Source organism: Callithrix jacchus, chromosome 15, assembly GCF_049354715.1.
Source record: "Callithrix jacchus isolate 240 chromosome 15, calJac240_pri, whole genome shotgun sequence".
Lineage (NCBI taxonomy): Eukaryota > Metazoa > Chordata > Mammalia > Primates > Cebidae > Callithrix > Callithrix jacchus.
This window is the reverse complement of record NC_133516.1, coordinates 102,353,896-102,372,040: the sequence shown is the minus strand read 5'-3', so window position 1 is coordinate 102,372,040 and position 18,145 is coordinate 102,353,896. Positions and strand designations below refer to the sequence as shown.

At 30.8% G+C, this 18,145-nt stretch overlaps 1 protein-coding gene across 19 annotated transcripts in view; it reads right to left on the bottom strand.

Moving 5' to 3' along the window:
* NECTIN3 (nectin cell adhesion molecule 3) overlaps nucleotides 1-18,145 on the bottom strand; it is a 134,988-nt gene that overhangs the window by 49,439 nt on the left and 67,404 nt on the right. For 6 of the 19 annotated variants that reach the window (XR_004734303.3, XR_013527732.1, XR_013527730.1 and 3 more), the window contains 3 exons: nucleotides 15,207-16,047; nucleotides 4,986-5,124; nucleotides 2,811-2,892 (listed from right to left, as the gene is read on the bottom strand). Coding sequence is in view for 11 of the 19 variants with exons in the window: in XM_035274427.3 (XP_035130318.3) it covers nucleotides 15,467-16,047 (581 nt within the window). In the remaining 8 variants the exon portion in view is untranslated. Of the gene's footprint in view, nucleotides 1-2,810; nucleotides 2,893-3,513; nucleotides 3,598-4,985; nucleotides 5,125-10,354; nucleotides 10,434-13,243; nucleotides 13,266-14,719; nucleotides 16,048-18,145 lie in introns of those variants that run through there. The other 13 variants (XM_078352284.1, XM_035274429.3, XM_078352285.1 and 10 more) reach the window with 6 other exon arrangements.

Below are 18,145 nucleotides of genomic sequence, written 5' to 3'. Positions count from 1 at the left end.
TAAAAATTAAAATTTACCAAAAATCATCTGACAGGTAACTTCCTTGAAAATAGAAGAGAAAATTTCATGAGAGTTCAAGCGATTGAAAAGCTTTTATTAATATGATATGTCAGCACTGTAAAAATAACTTCAAAAGCCTCATTCCCCATAATATTGCTGCTAGACTGAAATTCCTATTATCATTCTCAGTAGAGTCAAATAAATATCCATTCCATGGAATCTCCTGGTCATGTTCTATAAGATTAAATGCTACTTTAGGCTGGAACACAGACTATTCTAAAAGATTTACATTTACATTCAGATTTTTCCATATCAGAAATCCAATTATATTCAAAACATTAAATATGTTTTTCTGAAAATGTTCCCTAGATCATTTTAGTAGGTTTGGAAAATATTTTTTACAATATTTTATAACTCTTCCAATTCAAAGCCAAAAATTGGCATTATTAATAGAATGCAGTGTTTCCAAAAATTTTAATTTAAGGAAATTCTATACTAGTGTTCAGTTATTTCATATTAGATTTAAACTGAACAACATAAGGAAGCCCCTCATATGTATTCCCCTGAGAAATCACAATATGCAAGGGATAAAGCGGAGCACCATCATTTGCAGCAAATAGATTACATTCCTAATAAATGCAAAAAATAAAAATAAAAAACCATTAGAATGAATCAGAAATTTGATAACAGAGGCTGTATATACTATTTATATTTTTAAAAAGGCATTTTTATAGGTTAATAACAGCCAACTTAAAAAATCCATGGGAGGAGGGAAAAGAGAAATCCCAGTGACTATCAAAGTACTTAAAATGCCTAAAGTAAACCTAATAGGAATGTGAAAAGCACATAACAGAAAAGAGACTTTATTCCAGCATACAGGCACATACCACTACCACCACCAGAATAGAGGCTTCTATCTGGTTTCTAGATGGAAAGAAATAACATTATCGTAAAGTTGTCCATTCTTAATAAAGTAATTCATTGGTTCAATAAAATTTTTATGGAATCTGGGAAGGTAATTTTGAAATAGACAGGAAAAAGAAAAGTCAAGAAAAATTTTGAAAGGAAGAATAGAGATAAGGGAATTTACTGAATATCTAACTATATTCTAAAACAATTATAATAGCAATATCTTGGTTTCGGAAGAGAAAGACATAGCAATATAACAGAATTAAGAGTTCAGAAACAGATCTAATATGTATAAGAATTTATTTTAGGATAAAAGTGCTCTCAAACCATGCAAAAGTACATGTAATTTAAAATATTTGGACAACTGATCATCCCATTGGGGAAAAAAACAGGTTTCTACCTCATAATCAAGTTTAATACAGTTTCAGATTAAAATGAAACATAAACCATAAAACTATTAGTTTTCTCAGACTTTTTTTACACTCTGGCTCAGGGAGAGAGAAGGAAATGGAAAAAAGCCATTCCAGACAAGGCACAACTTCCAACAAATAAAAGGAAAGAGACAAACAGATTTTTACTAAATAAAAACTTAAAATTTTCTGTGTGACACTACAAGGTTAAAAAATAAGAGATGAATACAATACAAAAGATTACTATCCACATCAGAGTTCCTTAATCTGAGAAGCAAAGTTCAAAAAGTAACCAAAAATTTGAAAAATGATGCAAATAGGCAATTTACAGAACTATTAATACCTATAGGTAAGTGATTGAAAAGTAGATCGACTTCATCTAGGAATCTACAGAATGTTTTAATGAGCTACTTTTTCAGTTATCTAACTGGCAAAAACCCAAATCAAAACCAAAACCAAACCAAAACAAAACAAAAACAACAGTTCCAGCAATTTTGTGACATTTCACACCACTTGTCTATTTCATTTATTTGCCAAAAGAGATGTGAGACTATACTCTTCATTTGAAAACAAGAGGTCTAAAAAGATGGCACATTTTCACCAGCAGGACACCTAACTGTGCAAGATGACGAAGCTAGCATCTGCTAACAGTTGGTGCACGTGCCAGGGAATGGTCCTCCCTGCCCCGTGCGTGGTCAGTAGACTGACCACATGGTCAGCTAAGGAAGAGAAGCTGAAAACATCTTGGTTGGCAGAAACATTCCTTTAAAAATTTTCCACCAAATTAAATCAATTAACTGATAGGCTAATGATTTGCCTTATTCAGGCCAAAGATACAGGACATACTTTAGGAGGAAAGTATTATAGACTATTCCCCTAGAGGTTATAAAACCCCAGTACAGGTTTAGAGATCCAATATGTTGTATGGGTAACAGAGAAAAAGACCAAACAAACAAATAAAAAAACCCCACTAAAGTTGAGAATTAGAGACTTCAAATATCGATAGTTTAAACTTTCCCTAATACCAAGTACAGCACATTAATACAGGTATAAAATACAAGATAAAAGCACTGAATCAATACTTTCACATGAATTAATGTGAACTGATTCCAAAACAGAATAAAATACAGTACATTCCAAGGAAGAGCCCTTCATGCTACTCAATAGATACTCATTTTCTACTTTTTATTTTACAATAAATCTGTATGTCAATAAAACTGTATTAACAGTACATCTTCAACAAGTATTTAGTAAAAAGCCTAATATAATGTTGACTTGTCTTATCTATACTAGCCATAACTTTTCTTGTTTGTTGACAAAATGCAATCTCTTAAATGTTTCAGAGAAATGATTGAGCATGGTAAAACTTAGGTATTGCTATGTAATCTTTAATGCATAACGACTAAACAACATTTTGAAAGAAGTAATATAAATGGCTTAGTATTTTTTATTGTATCTTACATTATCTTGTGTATAGTCATGAACACATACCTGACATAGGTCTTTCTGAGGCAAAGGTGGGGATCGTTCTTCATACACAGGAGGTGGTTTATGTGTGGGTGGAAGGTCAATCCTGCATTGCAAAGGTTAAAAAATGTGATTGCCACATTTAGGAAAGAAAAAAAAGCAAAATCAAGGTTCTCATAAAGTTTGAGAGTATTTTCTTCATACTATATATTTATACGAGTCTACACTTTAATTCACTTCTTATATTGCCATTAATCTATGAAAGATGAAAATAAAAGTAAATATTGGTTTTTAAAGGTTCCCATATGTGGAACCAATCATGTTTAAAGAAGAAAGTAAAATAGAAGAATTGAAATTATTAAGTAATCCAATATATGACTTTACTTAAGCAGTGCGTATTTTAATATTTGACTATGTCCATCAACATTTTAGAGACAGTCAAATGCGTCACCTTTCCTCCAAAGTGTCATAATGAAAAAAGTTTACACTTTATTTTAGAAATACTTCCAAACTGATTTTCAAAAGCTCTAGCACACTTAGAATATTCGCCAGATAATATTTTCAACCTACAGACCATTATAAATTTTCCCACCTAAAATAAATAAAATCACCATTACATTTTCAGGAAATGCATTTATTTTTTCCAAAATGATATGATCTATCAAAAAAATAAATATTTTCATATTTTAAATATTGTTTACTTATAACAAAGATAGGTTTAATATACCTTGTAGCTCTCTGCATTTCACAAAATTTTGTAAATATATTCTCATGCTTTTGAAGATCACAGATAACATTTTCAGTACTTGTGCTTAGTAAATCAAACAAAAAGTTATATTACAGGATTAAGGAGAATGAAAGCTATAGATGCTGAAGTAATAAATTCTCTGTGGTCTAATAATGTCTCAATATGAGCATAAACTAGTATTTTAAATGATTAAAACTTACACTAATTTGTTAGCCTACCAGTAAATTATGTTTTTAAAATTACAGAAAAGTCTAAGATAATCTCAGAGTTAAGATTAAATTAAGCACATGCTAGTCACTCTTGGAAGACTGAAGCACTCCAGTCCCACAAGCATTATACTGAAAGAGCAATTTACCATCCTTTATTTAAAATAATTGTTTCTTCTTATCTAATTAAAATTGCAGCAAATTTCTAGCTACAAGGTGCCACAGGCCATTTAGGTGAGAAAAACGAGGCTCACTGAGAGAAAGTAACTTACTTGGTCATGGTCATAGGACTAACTTGATCATGAAAGAGCTGTAACTAACACACAAGTGTCTTTGATACAAAGACTCGTGCTAGAATTATGCCAAATTAGAGAAGCAAAGACATACAAAGCATTTTACGAAGACAGAAGAAATATATTCTCTGGAAGTCAACCTTATGTCCTAACATAAAAACATTAATAAACCACATAAGAAATAATGCCACTTGTAAAGAGCTTCACTTCATCATTTATGAAATACTGTCTTACTCTCCTCTCCTCTCAACCATGTGAAGCAGGAACAGCACTATTCAGATGAAGTAACAAAGATGTTACTTCTTTGATTTCTCAGATGAAGTAACAAAGCTGTTGATGGAATTAAGAGAACTGAGACACCAGTCATCTGATTCTACAGCAAGGTGCAATTTCTGCCTGACAACTCTATCTCAATGACTAGGCCAAAAATACTGCTTATTCTTTAAATAAGAAGATGCGTATTTTATAACTCACCAAACCAAAAAAAGTACTTTTCTTAAGGAAAAAGTTTTAAAACTCAATGTATTTAATAACTTGATAGTTAAAAGTTATATCTATACATAAGACACACATATAAAATCTGAAGAAACCATTAAACCTTCAAAGATATTTTTTACATGTCTTTTGTTACCATTTCATGAAAGGCCTTCATTTCTACTGAGAAGGCAGGACAACATGAAGTATTACTATGTTACCCTTTAGAAAGATGTCTAATATACTCTAGGTGAAAAATGTAAAGCTGTTCTTTACCTCTAGCAATTTACTTCTAGACAATGTTCATTTACCAAGATACAGTTTGAGATATTCCCATGAAACTAGGGTCATCTAACAAAGCCCTAACATTAACCTTTCTTCTATCCCTTAAGTACTTTATGAGTAGCTATAAAGGTAAATATAAATATTGACACATACTGATATTCATAGTTGAACAAAGGCAAAAAACGTTACCTACATTTTGTCAAGATAGGATGGTCTCTTTTTTCGAGGAGTCAGCAGCACAGTCACAAAGATAGCAATGATGAAAAGAGCAAGAACAGCTCCAATTACCGCTCCAGCTACAGCTATGGAAGAGGTCTGCTTAAATGGAACATCTGTAAAGGAACAAAAATTAGGCTTTTCAAATAATCTTAAAAATAATTCTTGAAACTGCATATCTTAATTTCTACAATGTGCAAACTATCTGACTGAGTATATTAACAAACAGCCAGGTTAGAGGACCCCAAATTTGATTCATTAGGTTTAGTGGCATTATGCTAAAACCCTCCCTTCTTCCTTGTATTACATTAATACACAAGCTTAATTTTTTAAAAATTATGTAAATATACCCAAACATCAATAAGAAAATATATTCTCAATGTGTAAAGAGTATCTAAGAAGACAGAGAAAAAGATGAAAGTAATTTTAAGTTTGTACTCGAAAAGGTAATTTTAAAAATCAGTATTCTCTAGTAGAAACAACCCATAATACAGACATTTAGCACTTTTATTCTATCAAAATTAAAAAAAACTCTATTAACAAAATCAAAAATTTTCAGGGGCAAAACAGAAAATATCCCAGATTAAAAAAAAACACACAGTCAAAAAGTTAACATTATACATCTTAAGATTTGAAAAATATTTAAAATATAAATATTAAAACAGGACTTGTACAAAATTTCCCTTAATTCATGCACATTTAATACAAAGTACACTAAAAATAGCTTCTCTACTACAATAAATAGAAATTCTCACTATCTCCCGGCGACAGACTTGTCATTTCTGAATATCAGTTTCTCTTTCCCAACTGCACCACAAATTTTGTAAGAAAGGATTTAAAAACCATTATTTGGCTGTTAGCATTTCACATTTTTCCAAAAAATTGAATCACTATTTTATGAACTCCCAAATAAGGTAATCTACTAAAACTATTACAAGTACTACATATTTTCAAATGTAAATATAAAAAATATAACAAAACAATCTTTAGGTGTATTAATGTTGACAATTTCAACTATATTAAATCCATCAACTAAATTTTGTGGAGATTCATGAATTACAAAGTTCCTTCACACACCTGATTATATCTTTCTTACTAATAAAAAAAGATACTGAGATACCATTCTATACATAAAGATACTGCAGTTCTCAAGTTAAATCTGCCAAGACCATTCAATCATAGTAGAAAACACAGAGAGAAATAGTTAGGTTGGAGCAGGGTGGAAGCCTCCACTGTTACCCCTTGTTCTAAGAGAAGAATGTTTTCATTAACATATATAATGCAAACTAATGAAGAGGTCTCCATTTTTACTTAAATTGACACAATCTTCACATATACACTTAAATAACTGCAATAATTCTTAGGACCCAGACATGGCAAATTTACAGAACTAGAACTGTTGATTTTGGAATATGTTTCACCTACTTACCATGATAGTATTCCCATAGAAATACATATTCAGAAGTATTTTCCAATTCTGTTTTTATTAACATGGTATTTTAGATTGCCAAAAAGAATGTTTTACTTTCTTTCAAATTATAAAGATGTCTTTAGGATATTAACAATCCTGAGACATTTATTAATGGCTCATTTTATTAAGACTCATTTTGAAATAAAAAACTTACACCAGTAAGTGCAAGTCACTCATTTCAGTAACATTTCCAATGAATACAATCTAAAAATAGTAAAAAAAAAAAAATACAAAATTATTCTGAAACACTATAACCCACTTAATCATTCATGGTGACCCCTCATTTGATAATACAAGCCTGGTTTGCCTATTGTTACTTAATTTTTTAATCTCACTATCTCCGTTTGAATATGTGCTAGATAAGAAAAATATCTGAAACCCAGTACAGTCAAATGTTATTCTGCACTTGTAAATTTGAAAGAGATTTGGGATAACTTATGGATAATCTATACTATTATTTCCCCCACCATAAAGATTATAGCTTTGACAACTTAATATAGCCATAAAGTAGATGGTCCTATTCAATCCTTAATAATAGGTAGGTTGAAACTATTAAGGTTATGCAGTTTGACCAAGGTCACACATCTCTAGTCAATTGCACAAATAAAAAATACTCATTGTCAAGTACGGTATTTACTCCATACCAGGTATTCTCAAGGTTTCCCTCTCTTGGAAATTTTTCTTTCACTAAAGATGGCCTATTATATTTGCCCAGCTGTACAGAATTTAATTTTTTGTTCTTATTTTGATGATGACAATGTTAATACCATATTTATAGGTTTTTTTCTAACTTACTTTTGAAAAGTTCACGTTCCTCTTTGAGTGAGGCCAAATTAAGATTCTCAAATCTAATGATTATAAATTTTTCAAACTATACATCCCTTCTAAGAAAACCTTTCATTTAATTTTAGCAGTAATCTGAAATTTGGTAGTGCTCTGTAATAAAACATCATAATGTCCACTTTTAATCTCTTAATTTCCAACTTTAAATAGATACTATTTTAAAAAACCTGAATACTTGTCTAAATAGATATTTCTTAAACATTTTAATTACAAGCTATCCAATTCTATCACACTAGTCTTATAACTTCTAGCTCTAGGATTCTATAACTGAGTGTTGACTGTATATCACACTTCCTTCTATCTTAATTTGGGCATCTTTATTTCACCTGGTTCCATTCATTCTTTATCATATGTATCCTCTCTTTCTCACATACCTCTTTGTAGTATTAGAATAGTCTGGTAGGTGCTAAAATGAGCAAACAGAGGAAAAACTAGGTATGAATCTATTTCCCAACTAACTTACTTTATTTAGATAAACCAAGTATGCTAAATATGCATATGGGATATATTTCATATTTTCTTTTCCAATTCTTCTAATTGAGAACAAAAGAGGTTAAGTGCTTAAGGTGTTAATAATTTAAGGGTATTAACAGTTGATAAAAACCAGTATGACCGCAGAGGAGGAGCACAAATCTTTTGTATTCAAGTAAAGCATTTTGATGAAAATTGGTAATTTAGCCCCAACACTGTTTCCCATAAATCCTAGCCCAAATGGACAAGTATTCTGATGAAAACTGAAAATTTAGCCCCAACACTGTTTCCCCATATCCCAGCCCAAATAAATACATACATACTACATAGACTGTATATTCCAACAAAACCACTACAGAGGAAAAAAATTAGTGATAAAATGTATAAACATGGAATTTTTAAACACTAAGGTAGTTTACTGAGTGAATGCCATGAAACAACATTACCATCATCCTAAAGAGATGTTCTACTAAGAGCAGTGACATGCTTACAAGAGGCAGAAAACAAGACAAAAATTATAAAATATTTGTCATTAAAAGACTGGTGCATGCATTTCTAAAACAAAGACTAGCTTGCTTTATCACAATAGTAATGGTAACTCATATTCACTGAAAACTTACCTCCAAAAATAGAAAAAGAGCATTCCCCAATACAAGAGTATGCTACTGCCCCTAACTAAGATACTATGTACATGTCTTCTGGAGAAGATGTTTAAAAATCAACTAGTTACCAATCAATATAGATATAAGAAATGAGTTTCATTACTTTTTGGGAAACAAAAGTACACAGTATTACAGATCATAAAGTTTTTTTATCAAACACAAATAATTTTTTAAAGAAAAGCTATTCAAACATATGTGTACACCTAATTCACATCTAAAATTGAGACATAATGCCCTATGTTTTCTCTTCAGGCCCTTGGACAAAACTTCAGTGATGACACCACAGATTTATGTGTTGGCTTACGAACTTATCTTCCCACCTTTGATTTGCTTCCATACTACGTATCACTGCATTATCAAATTTCCCCCAAACAATCCCATTCTTCATTTTTAATAGACCTTTTAATATTTATTTTCTCAATGTGACTTTTTGATTCAGTGATTGAAAGGTCTCATATCACGATCAGTGTATGTTGATACTTGGTTTTTACATGTGATTTGTGACACCTCTCAAAAACATAGATTCAAATGGAAGAAATACATTGTTTGAATGTTAACAGTTTTCATCCCAACCAATATTTTTAGAGCTTGTCTTTATGTTCTGGGTATTTGGTTCTTCATTGAGACCTTTCAATCAATGAATCAAAAAATACAAAATCGGAAACAAAAAATGCATGAAGCACATTTGATCACGTAGTTTTACCAAAAATGTTTTAGTAATAAAAGTTGACTTTTACAATGAAATGCAATCACACTATTTCCCAAAATCTGTTTTCATGAGAAAAAATTAACATGTTAAACATATTACCATATAGCTAAAATTTCCATTTTGTGTATTTTACAATGTATGTAGCAAACTGCTATAGTAGCACATGTATAATTGGAGTACATACTAATTTTGAACTGGTAGGTACACTCAAAGGAGTTTTGACTGATCTAGAGAAGTAAAAACTAGAATAAGATGTGAGGTTATGGTACACAGATACAAGTTGATAGGAAGCAGCATGACAATTACTAAGATATCTAAGTATATGATATGGTAAAAGAACAAGGTTAATAGATCTAGGCTTCGAGCACCAAATGGCAGCTAATAACACACAAAAAAGTAGGTATTATGTTCTTTCTGATGGAAAAACACAGCACCGCTTACATGTGATGTAACCTTGCCCTCAAATTAATCCTCCATGGTATCACTACCAATTTACAGAAAATACAGACAGATGTATGTGGGATGCAAATGACAGAATTTAAGTTGGAAAACTTTAGAACAAATAAAGCAGTTTCTAAGAAATAAATTGCAAGGGGCAATGGACTGGAGGGGAAGGAACAGAGTAAAAGATATTTCTAGCAATCATCATGTATGGATCATATTTGGAAAACCTGATTAAAACTGCAAAACACATATGACTAGAAATTTGAATGCTCACTTGACACAATGTTAAGAAATTATTACTAACTTTTGGTGTAACAATGATACTGTGGTTCATTTTTTAAATGGTCCTTAACTTTTAGAGCTATATACTGATTTATTTACTGATGAAATAATATCAGGAGAGATTAGGTAGGTAAGGGTCTAAATGAAATAAGACTGACCAGGAATTGATGACAACTGAAGCTAGCACATGGAGATCCATTTCATTATTCTGTACTGTTTTTGTATCATTTTCCATAATAAGATGTGGGGTTTTTTGGTTTTTATTTATTTTATTTTTTTAAAGAGAGGCCAAGGCACCTAGATCCTGCCCTTGGCTTTTAGAAAAAACTGATGCTTTACAATTAGGTTTTCCCTGGGATATTTCTCATAACTGAGACTGTACAACTTGCATATCATGTCTTTGCAGCAATATTTTGCTTATAAGGAAATGAGGCTCTGACCTATTCTCAAGTTTTTAAAATTACCTTTTAAAGTTATTGCTCTAAAAGGTCACTTTCAATCAGCTTCATTAGCACCCGACCAGAGAAACACAGCAGCTATTACCTAAAAGGCAAATTAAACAAGATATATCCCAAAATTGAATCATGTTTTAGCCTTCTAAACTGAGATAAACATAACTGTCACCAAGGTTCAAGAAAATAAATGATACCTAAGGGAATACAAGGCAAAAGCTTTTGCAAACAATGTTTGATTTCAAGTCTTGATAAAAACCTAACACTACTCGAGTCAAAGTAGTCAAGTTAAAGTATATATGTACTTTATAAAAAGGCGGATGACTAAACTATCAACAGAAAAAAACAGATACAAACAGAATTTAAAAAACTAAAGTTGGTTTGCTGTGCACACCCCTCAAAGACTATTTCATACATGAATTTTTTATTAGGATACCAAGAAGGGAACAAAACAACCCAGTCTGTGTATTTTAAAGAAAAACACTGCTCAAAAACAGTTTAGATACAAATATGTAATTTAAAATGTCAGAAATAGGAAACAAAGTGATACATCACACGGTGATTATAAATAATTCCAAGCAATGGCAGCCTTACTCTGTCACCCAGAATGGAGTGCAATGGCGTGACCTCGGCTCATTGCAACCTCCACCTCCTGGGTTCAAGAGATTCTCCTGCCTCAGCCTCCTGAGTAGCTGGGATTACAGGCGCACGCCACCATGCCCAGCTAGTTTTTGTATTTTTACTAAGAGATGGGATTTTGCCATGTTAGCCAGGCTGGTCTCAAACTCCTGACCTCGTGATCTGCCCGCCTCAGCCTCCCAAATTTCTGGGATTACAGGCATAAGCCACCATGCCCAGCCTTCAGCAATGGCATTTCTAATCAAAGTAAGCTCACAATAAGTAATAAGTAAAAAACACAAAATGGCAACTTAAGAAATACCTTATAAAATGTGTTAATTCCAAACTGAAAGCCAATATATAAAATATGACTTATGCCAAGGTAATAGTAAAAACATCTAAAATGGGTTTTAACAGCTAGAGCTACAGAGATATTTATAACAACAGAGAATGTTAATTCATAATTTGAAATTAAATGGTTAATTAAAATCAAATTTAATAGCTAATGCAAGCTGGGCCTCATACCTAGGTAATTGGTTGATTTCTGTAGCAAACCACCATGGCACTGTTACCTATGTAACAAACTTGTATGTGCACCACTGAACTTAAAAGTTGAAAATAAATAAATAAACCAACAACCACACACACACACACACACACACCAAAAGAAAAGAAAAAAAAAGGAAAAAAATATTTTATAGTGGCCTACATGCCAACTATCCTTAACCTGATATTACTGTCTTGTTTTAGGAAAACAGGTTTCTAATTCCCACAAAACATTAATTAAATTTTTATAATTGAACTAGGTTACACACACTTACGCACACAAACTTTAGTAAATATAATGACCATTATACAAATACACACATATATATACACACACACTTCAGAAAATATAAGGACAAAGAAGGTAACACAGAGCCATGAACTTATTACAGAAGTATGCCTCTAAAGAACTTTTGCAACTTTTATTTAAAGATTTCTTGCGTGGCTATTGGGGCTAACACCTAATACACAGCTTGGTTAAAAAATAAAAAAGTAAAAAAAACCACCAAACCAAAAGAAAACAAAACTTAGCACTGGTACAAACTAAAATCCAAACCCAATATATGAAAAATTTGAGAAAGAAGCTTTTTATGAAGGATGCATTTTCTAATTAACAAGTAGATAGGAAAGACAATTCAATCTCAAATCTAATCCCCTATTAGAATTAAAAATTCAAAATGGGTACCATTTATTCTTTCTTTATATTTTACGATTACTTTCATACATAAACAACTTCTTACTTGTTCATATACTGTGTTTTATCAGTATTTATAAAAAACAAACTTAAATCAGATGTTTTCACATATAAAATGGCTACATTTCTCTCAATTTCTCTACTTATACACTGTATTCCTACAGCTCCTTAATGCAAAATAGTTACCCATCGGTTATCTTATAAAACTTTCCTATATATGGCTATTAGAACTAACACTTACTACTGAAAAACCTTAATAGTTTCCTAACTTAACAAATAACCCTATTAGGCACATGGTAAAATACTAAATCTTTCAACTATCAAGTACTTCTCAAATATCACTCTTAAAATTAACCCCTAGTCTACTTTAGATTCAATGTATTTTAATAAAAAGGGCAGAAAAAGTAAGAGTTACATTCGTCATTATATTATTGAAATATTCTTATATTATTGAAATATTCTCAACCAGTATGAAAGAAAACTCTCAAGTGAATTTACAACAATGCAAAAACAGTTCAAACCATAAGAAAGAAAGAAATATAAATATGGCCAAAAATAGTACAAATATTCTTTCATTATTTTCCAAGATAGAATTTCTTTTTTAAAAAATTATTTATTTATTTATTTATTTATTTATTTAGAGATGGAGTTTCACTCTTTTTTTTTTTTTTAAAAGATGGGGTTTCACCATGTTGGTCAAGCTGGTCTTGAACGCTCAACCTCAGGTGATCTGCTTGCCTTGGCCTCCAAAGTGCTTGGATTACAGGCGTGAGCCACCACGCCGGGCCGATTGGAGAATTTCTATATATACCTGTCAAATGGCTATGAATATCACTGGTATTCAAAAACTAATTTGTTTATTTAATGACTATTTGTGTTTTCAAACAAGTTTCTAAGTACAGTAAATATGCATAAAGTTCTAATAAACAATAGTGCAATGCTTCCCAAAGTCTTAAGCTCTAGTATCAGATTCTTAACAAGGCAAAAATCTTTCAGTTTGCCAAATGATTGGATTAAGGATATAGAATATGTCAAATACTCACTTGTGGCTTTCCAGGTCACCCTCTCCCATCATGAAAAAAAAAAAAAACTAATCAAATACATAACCACAATGTAAAAAACGTTCATCATCAGTAAGTATTTATATTTTTGAAATATATTTCTTAAAATACATTGCTAATGTCCTTCAGATTATATTCCAGTTGAGATTTACATAGAACCCTAAATATGATTATTCTGATCAGATTCATACAGTATTTCAAACCATTACATTTTAAAGATGAAATTTTGATTTTTAAAAAAGCCACAGTTTTACATCTTTCATGGTAAGAAATTTTAGACCCATCTTCCTTGGGGCCAGCTCATCACTGAAACTTAAATTAAAAATAAAGTCACTTTAATCAATGTTTTATCAAGGAAGTTTTCTTCCAAAATCTTGCACTAAAAGTTGTAGTATCTGTATATAAGTGATTAACCCTATTAAAACCCAGACATTTTTAAGAAGATATAAGTGAACTTTTATTTAACTGTATCCTTAACCTGATACTATATATAGTCTTACACTAAGTATTTGGGAAGAGAAATAAAATAGGTTTCTAATTTCCACAAAATAGCGCTAGTTAAAATGAAGAACCTAGATTATAATCCTTCAGAATAAAGCTTTCACTATTTGCAAGATACTATGAACATGTTAAGAGTTTTGCCCCCTAAATTTTTTAGATTTGGTGATTATTGGGAAAGGGCTGGTTGGGGGGGTTTTAAAAAGTATCTACTACTTTGCCTTTTTATTAACTAAATAATATTTAATTTATGACTCTCCTACTAACATCAACTTCATTGCACTGGCAAAATAGTCACTTTTTCAAATGACTTATCAATAGAAAAACTTATTCTTTAGGCTTCAAAATAGTTGTCATTATATCATTTTATAAGACTCTACTGTAGGAGCAATTTAATTACCTTACAAACAAAAAGCACATCTGAAGTATAGGTAACATTTCTATCTCAAGGAATATATTCCTTGAGGATTCTGAAGGAATATATATGTAAATATGTAAAAAAAACAAAAACAGAAAACCTCGAGTTTCCAGTTTTAATTGTAAAAACAAAAATCTTAAAATGCGTAACATACACTTAGGAGGAAAAAGGAGATGAATGTCATTAGCTATCAGCAAGTGTTACCAACTGATTCTATAATTCAAATTTTTGTAGTTAAACCCAATGTTTCCAAGTTTATTCTAAATTTTCTTTCTGTACATTTACCCGTTTAAACAACATCAACATTAAATAACTAAAACAAGATGGTCCAGAAAATTCTTTCTATAGATTCTTAGGCTGTAATGTCTCATTTCTAAAAGTAGTACCTCAGTATTCTGAAATGCCCTTGCTGGATCTTTTCGTTTCTATGTTTAGGAGATAAAGCATTAAAATAAGGCTACTGCCAAATGTACCAAAATCAATGTTCACATGACAACATAAGAACTGTTTCTCAGAAAGGGGGAAAAAAAAACTAATAATTATCATGTTTGAAAGACATGTATTTTATTACTCTTGGAAGTATTTTGAACAAAAATATTGACCAGCTAATTATGCTCTTCCACACATCATGTTCACTGAGTTTACTACCACAGTTTTAGTGCAACAAAATATCTTTTAAAAGCCACTCTACAGTAATTATGGCAAGGCTCATTAAAATGCAGAGGTAAAGGTTTCATTTGTATAGAAATTCAGAAAATAATGTTTGAAAAGGAAAGCCATTCCATCAGGCTAAATACTTTTTGTATATTAAAAAATATATATAAATATTTCTTGAATTAGTTTTATAGTCAATTTTGATGCAGTGTCATTGAGTGGTAATAAATTTTGAGAGGTATATGTTAAACAAACATTATACTTGAGATTATAGTCTTAGGTAAACATTTAACACAAAATGCCAAGGTAGTTCCCTTTTTAAAAAAATTTTTGTACCAAATAACTCATACATTTAATGTTGACATTTCTTCTTACCTGTGTGCCTCAGATCAATAAAGTACTCTGCATTAAAATTTAAATCTTGAGACAGTAGTACAGCATTGAAAAAAAATTGTAAAGCAGCTTAGATACACTGAACTCAGATTTTACATTTTCATTTGTCAGATTAGAATATAAAAAGCTTGAAAATCAACTTGAAAAAGCTTATTCTTCCTCAAGAAAAAGTATGAACAATCTGGAAATGATCAACTAGTATGAATGAACATTGTATATAGTTAAGTCACATTTAGTGGTTACTAAACATACCACTCCCTCCTGGAAATTACGGAACCATCTACATGTGAAACTAAGTCATCTTCATTTTCATCATAATGTTCATCACTGACGAACTTCATTCCCATTTTTAGATCTTCATAATAATCCATTGGTCTTTCAAACCTATTGAGATTTTCTACATTGTTCCACTGAGTTTTTTCAGGCTCTTCTAAGTAGTCTTTACGTATCAGATTGTTCACTGGATTTTTGTTTTCTTTTTTTACACTGTCTGGGTAAGAATCAAGCTCATCTTGTTGAAGAACATCTATTTGTGATTCTTTTTGCATATCTGATGGTGGAATGTAGTTCTTGGCAAAGTAGTCTCCACGAAACGTCCGTCTTCTCCTATAGCAGAATATTCCAGCCAAAACACTTACAAGTACTATGAAGAGAGCCCCACCCACTACACTAGCAATGATCGTGGCAATTGTGTCATCCTTAATTGTTGCCAAAGTTGACAATGGGAAGGGTAATTTTTTAGGTTCTGTTGCTAGATTCTCGATGTCAGCAGTTGAGGGATGCCACTGAATTGTAGGCTGAAGGGTGGTAGTAGTAGGAGGATCTAATGGAAACAGTAAAGATAGAGAAGACACAGAAAGGCAAAGAATGTCAATGCAGGCTGATCCAGCAGCAAGTTGACAAGACAGCACAGTTAATGAATATATTCATAGTAATAATAGTTTTTCATTCTTAATTTGATTAAGATTAGAATGTAGTGGTACTTATCTATTTAAAAACAAAACAAAACTGACATGTAGTCAGTTACCAATAAAGAGAAAGGAATAAAACCTACGGTGTAAACCTATGGTGCAATTCTTCTATTCTCCAAGTTAACGAGTGATAATTTACCCTAGAAAATAGGTACTTATTTTTTTAATGAAGAATATTACTTAGGTGTCCTATTACACAGATGGCTTAATAATTACTATAACAAAAAAGTAAATCACATAAGTCAAATGTACATTTTCTTGGCCAGTAGCTCAAGGAAATAAAACGAATGAAAAAATTAAAGTTTTTCTTAATATCCATTTTTACCCATGAATAATTAATATGGTTTATTTTTATAAGATATGAGCATATCTTTAAAAGAATGAAAAACTATAGACTCTTGTTAAGTGGGCATAGTATAAGCTCTTGGTTTAATAATTCTCTCAAAAATATTTTCTTTAAATAAAAAAACTCAAAACGTTTTGGAAGGAGATATATAGTAAATATTATTTAGTAATAAAAAAAAATAAAGAAGCATGTGTTTAAACCATGTTAGCCAGACAGGCTATTATCAAAGGAGACTAACAAAGTAAAAACATGTTGCAAACTGATAAAAATGTCATCATCATGTCTAACACCCCATGGGCAAATTATCTAAACATTCAGAAATTTAAAAATTTCAACTATATCTGCAAAATTTAATGTCACTACTTTAGGACGGAATCTCAAAAAGAGCAGCTAATATTTTAGAGAGAACATTCTAATAGTACTTAAATATTAGATGCAAATGAACCTGTGTATTGACATTAGATTACAGAGTAAATAGCCATTAATATTAAAAAGCAACTAAACATGAACAATAAAAAATAAAGACTGGTTAATTATCAATTAAGTAGTATTTATAGGTCATGTAACACAAAATCGTAGTGTTTGAAGAAAGGATAAGTTTAAATGTCTTGAATTTCTTCATAGTGAAAAAAATAAATGACCCAAATGGTAATCTCCTATAATTAATTTTTGAATGAGTGATACTGATAGAGCTTTAAAAAATGAATGTTAGAAAAATACTATATCTACATGGGGTAAGTTATTCTAATATTACAAGCTAAAGAAAAGTACTTACTGAAACAGGTTTCATCACGGAATGCCGTTTGTATAGAATGTGGTAAAAATTTAGCAAGTATAGTATAAAATTTAATAAGTACAGTATAACTAATTTTCTATGAGTTTAACCTTACAACAGGTAATCCTGTCAAGTATTTTGAGATGAATATTAGTTATCAGAGTATATTTAAGTGAATCAAGGAAGTTTTAATTTATGAAAACATTCACTGATGGAACAAATTCAATCTCAAGAAAACAAGTGTAGAATTGAAGGACCATGTCCAGTAAAATAGTAAAGTCTCATGTAATTCAACTTCACAGCATTAGAAAACTAAAAATATAGGCTAAAAATTAAATCATTTGTAAGACACTTCATGTATTTTCTGAGGAAGCAGGAGTACCAACCAGGAAAGTTGAGTTTAATGTATTAAATGCCATCTTTATAACGATTCTCTAAGAAAAAAGTATTAAAATAAACTGGCATCAGCATATTTAAATAAAAGTAAAAATCATCTAATTATTTATAATTTAAATACTTTTCTGCCAGTAAAGTTTTAAAGTTTTTTTGTGGTTCTTTATATGAGTTTTTTTCAGAACAGTGATTATACCTAAGCTCTCACCAAGTAAGACAAAACTGAACATTTTTACCAAGTATCCTAAATAATGAAACTCTGACATTTATTATTTCCACTTGCAAATTTCTTTATATGAACACAAGTCGTCATCTATTGTCTATTTCACTCAGATTTAACAAAATATGGCTTTGAGAAAAATCTAACCAAAAAAATTATTTTAAAATCTTATCTTGTTAATGGTTCTAGAAATGTTTCAACCCATCATCCCGCTCC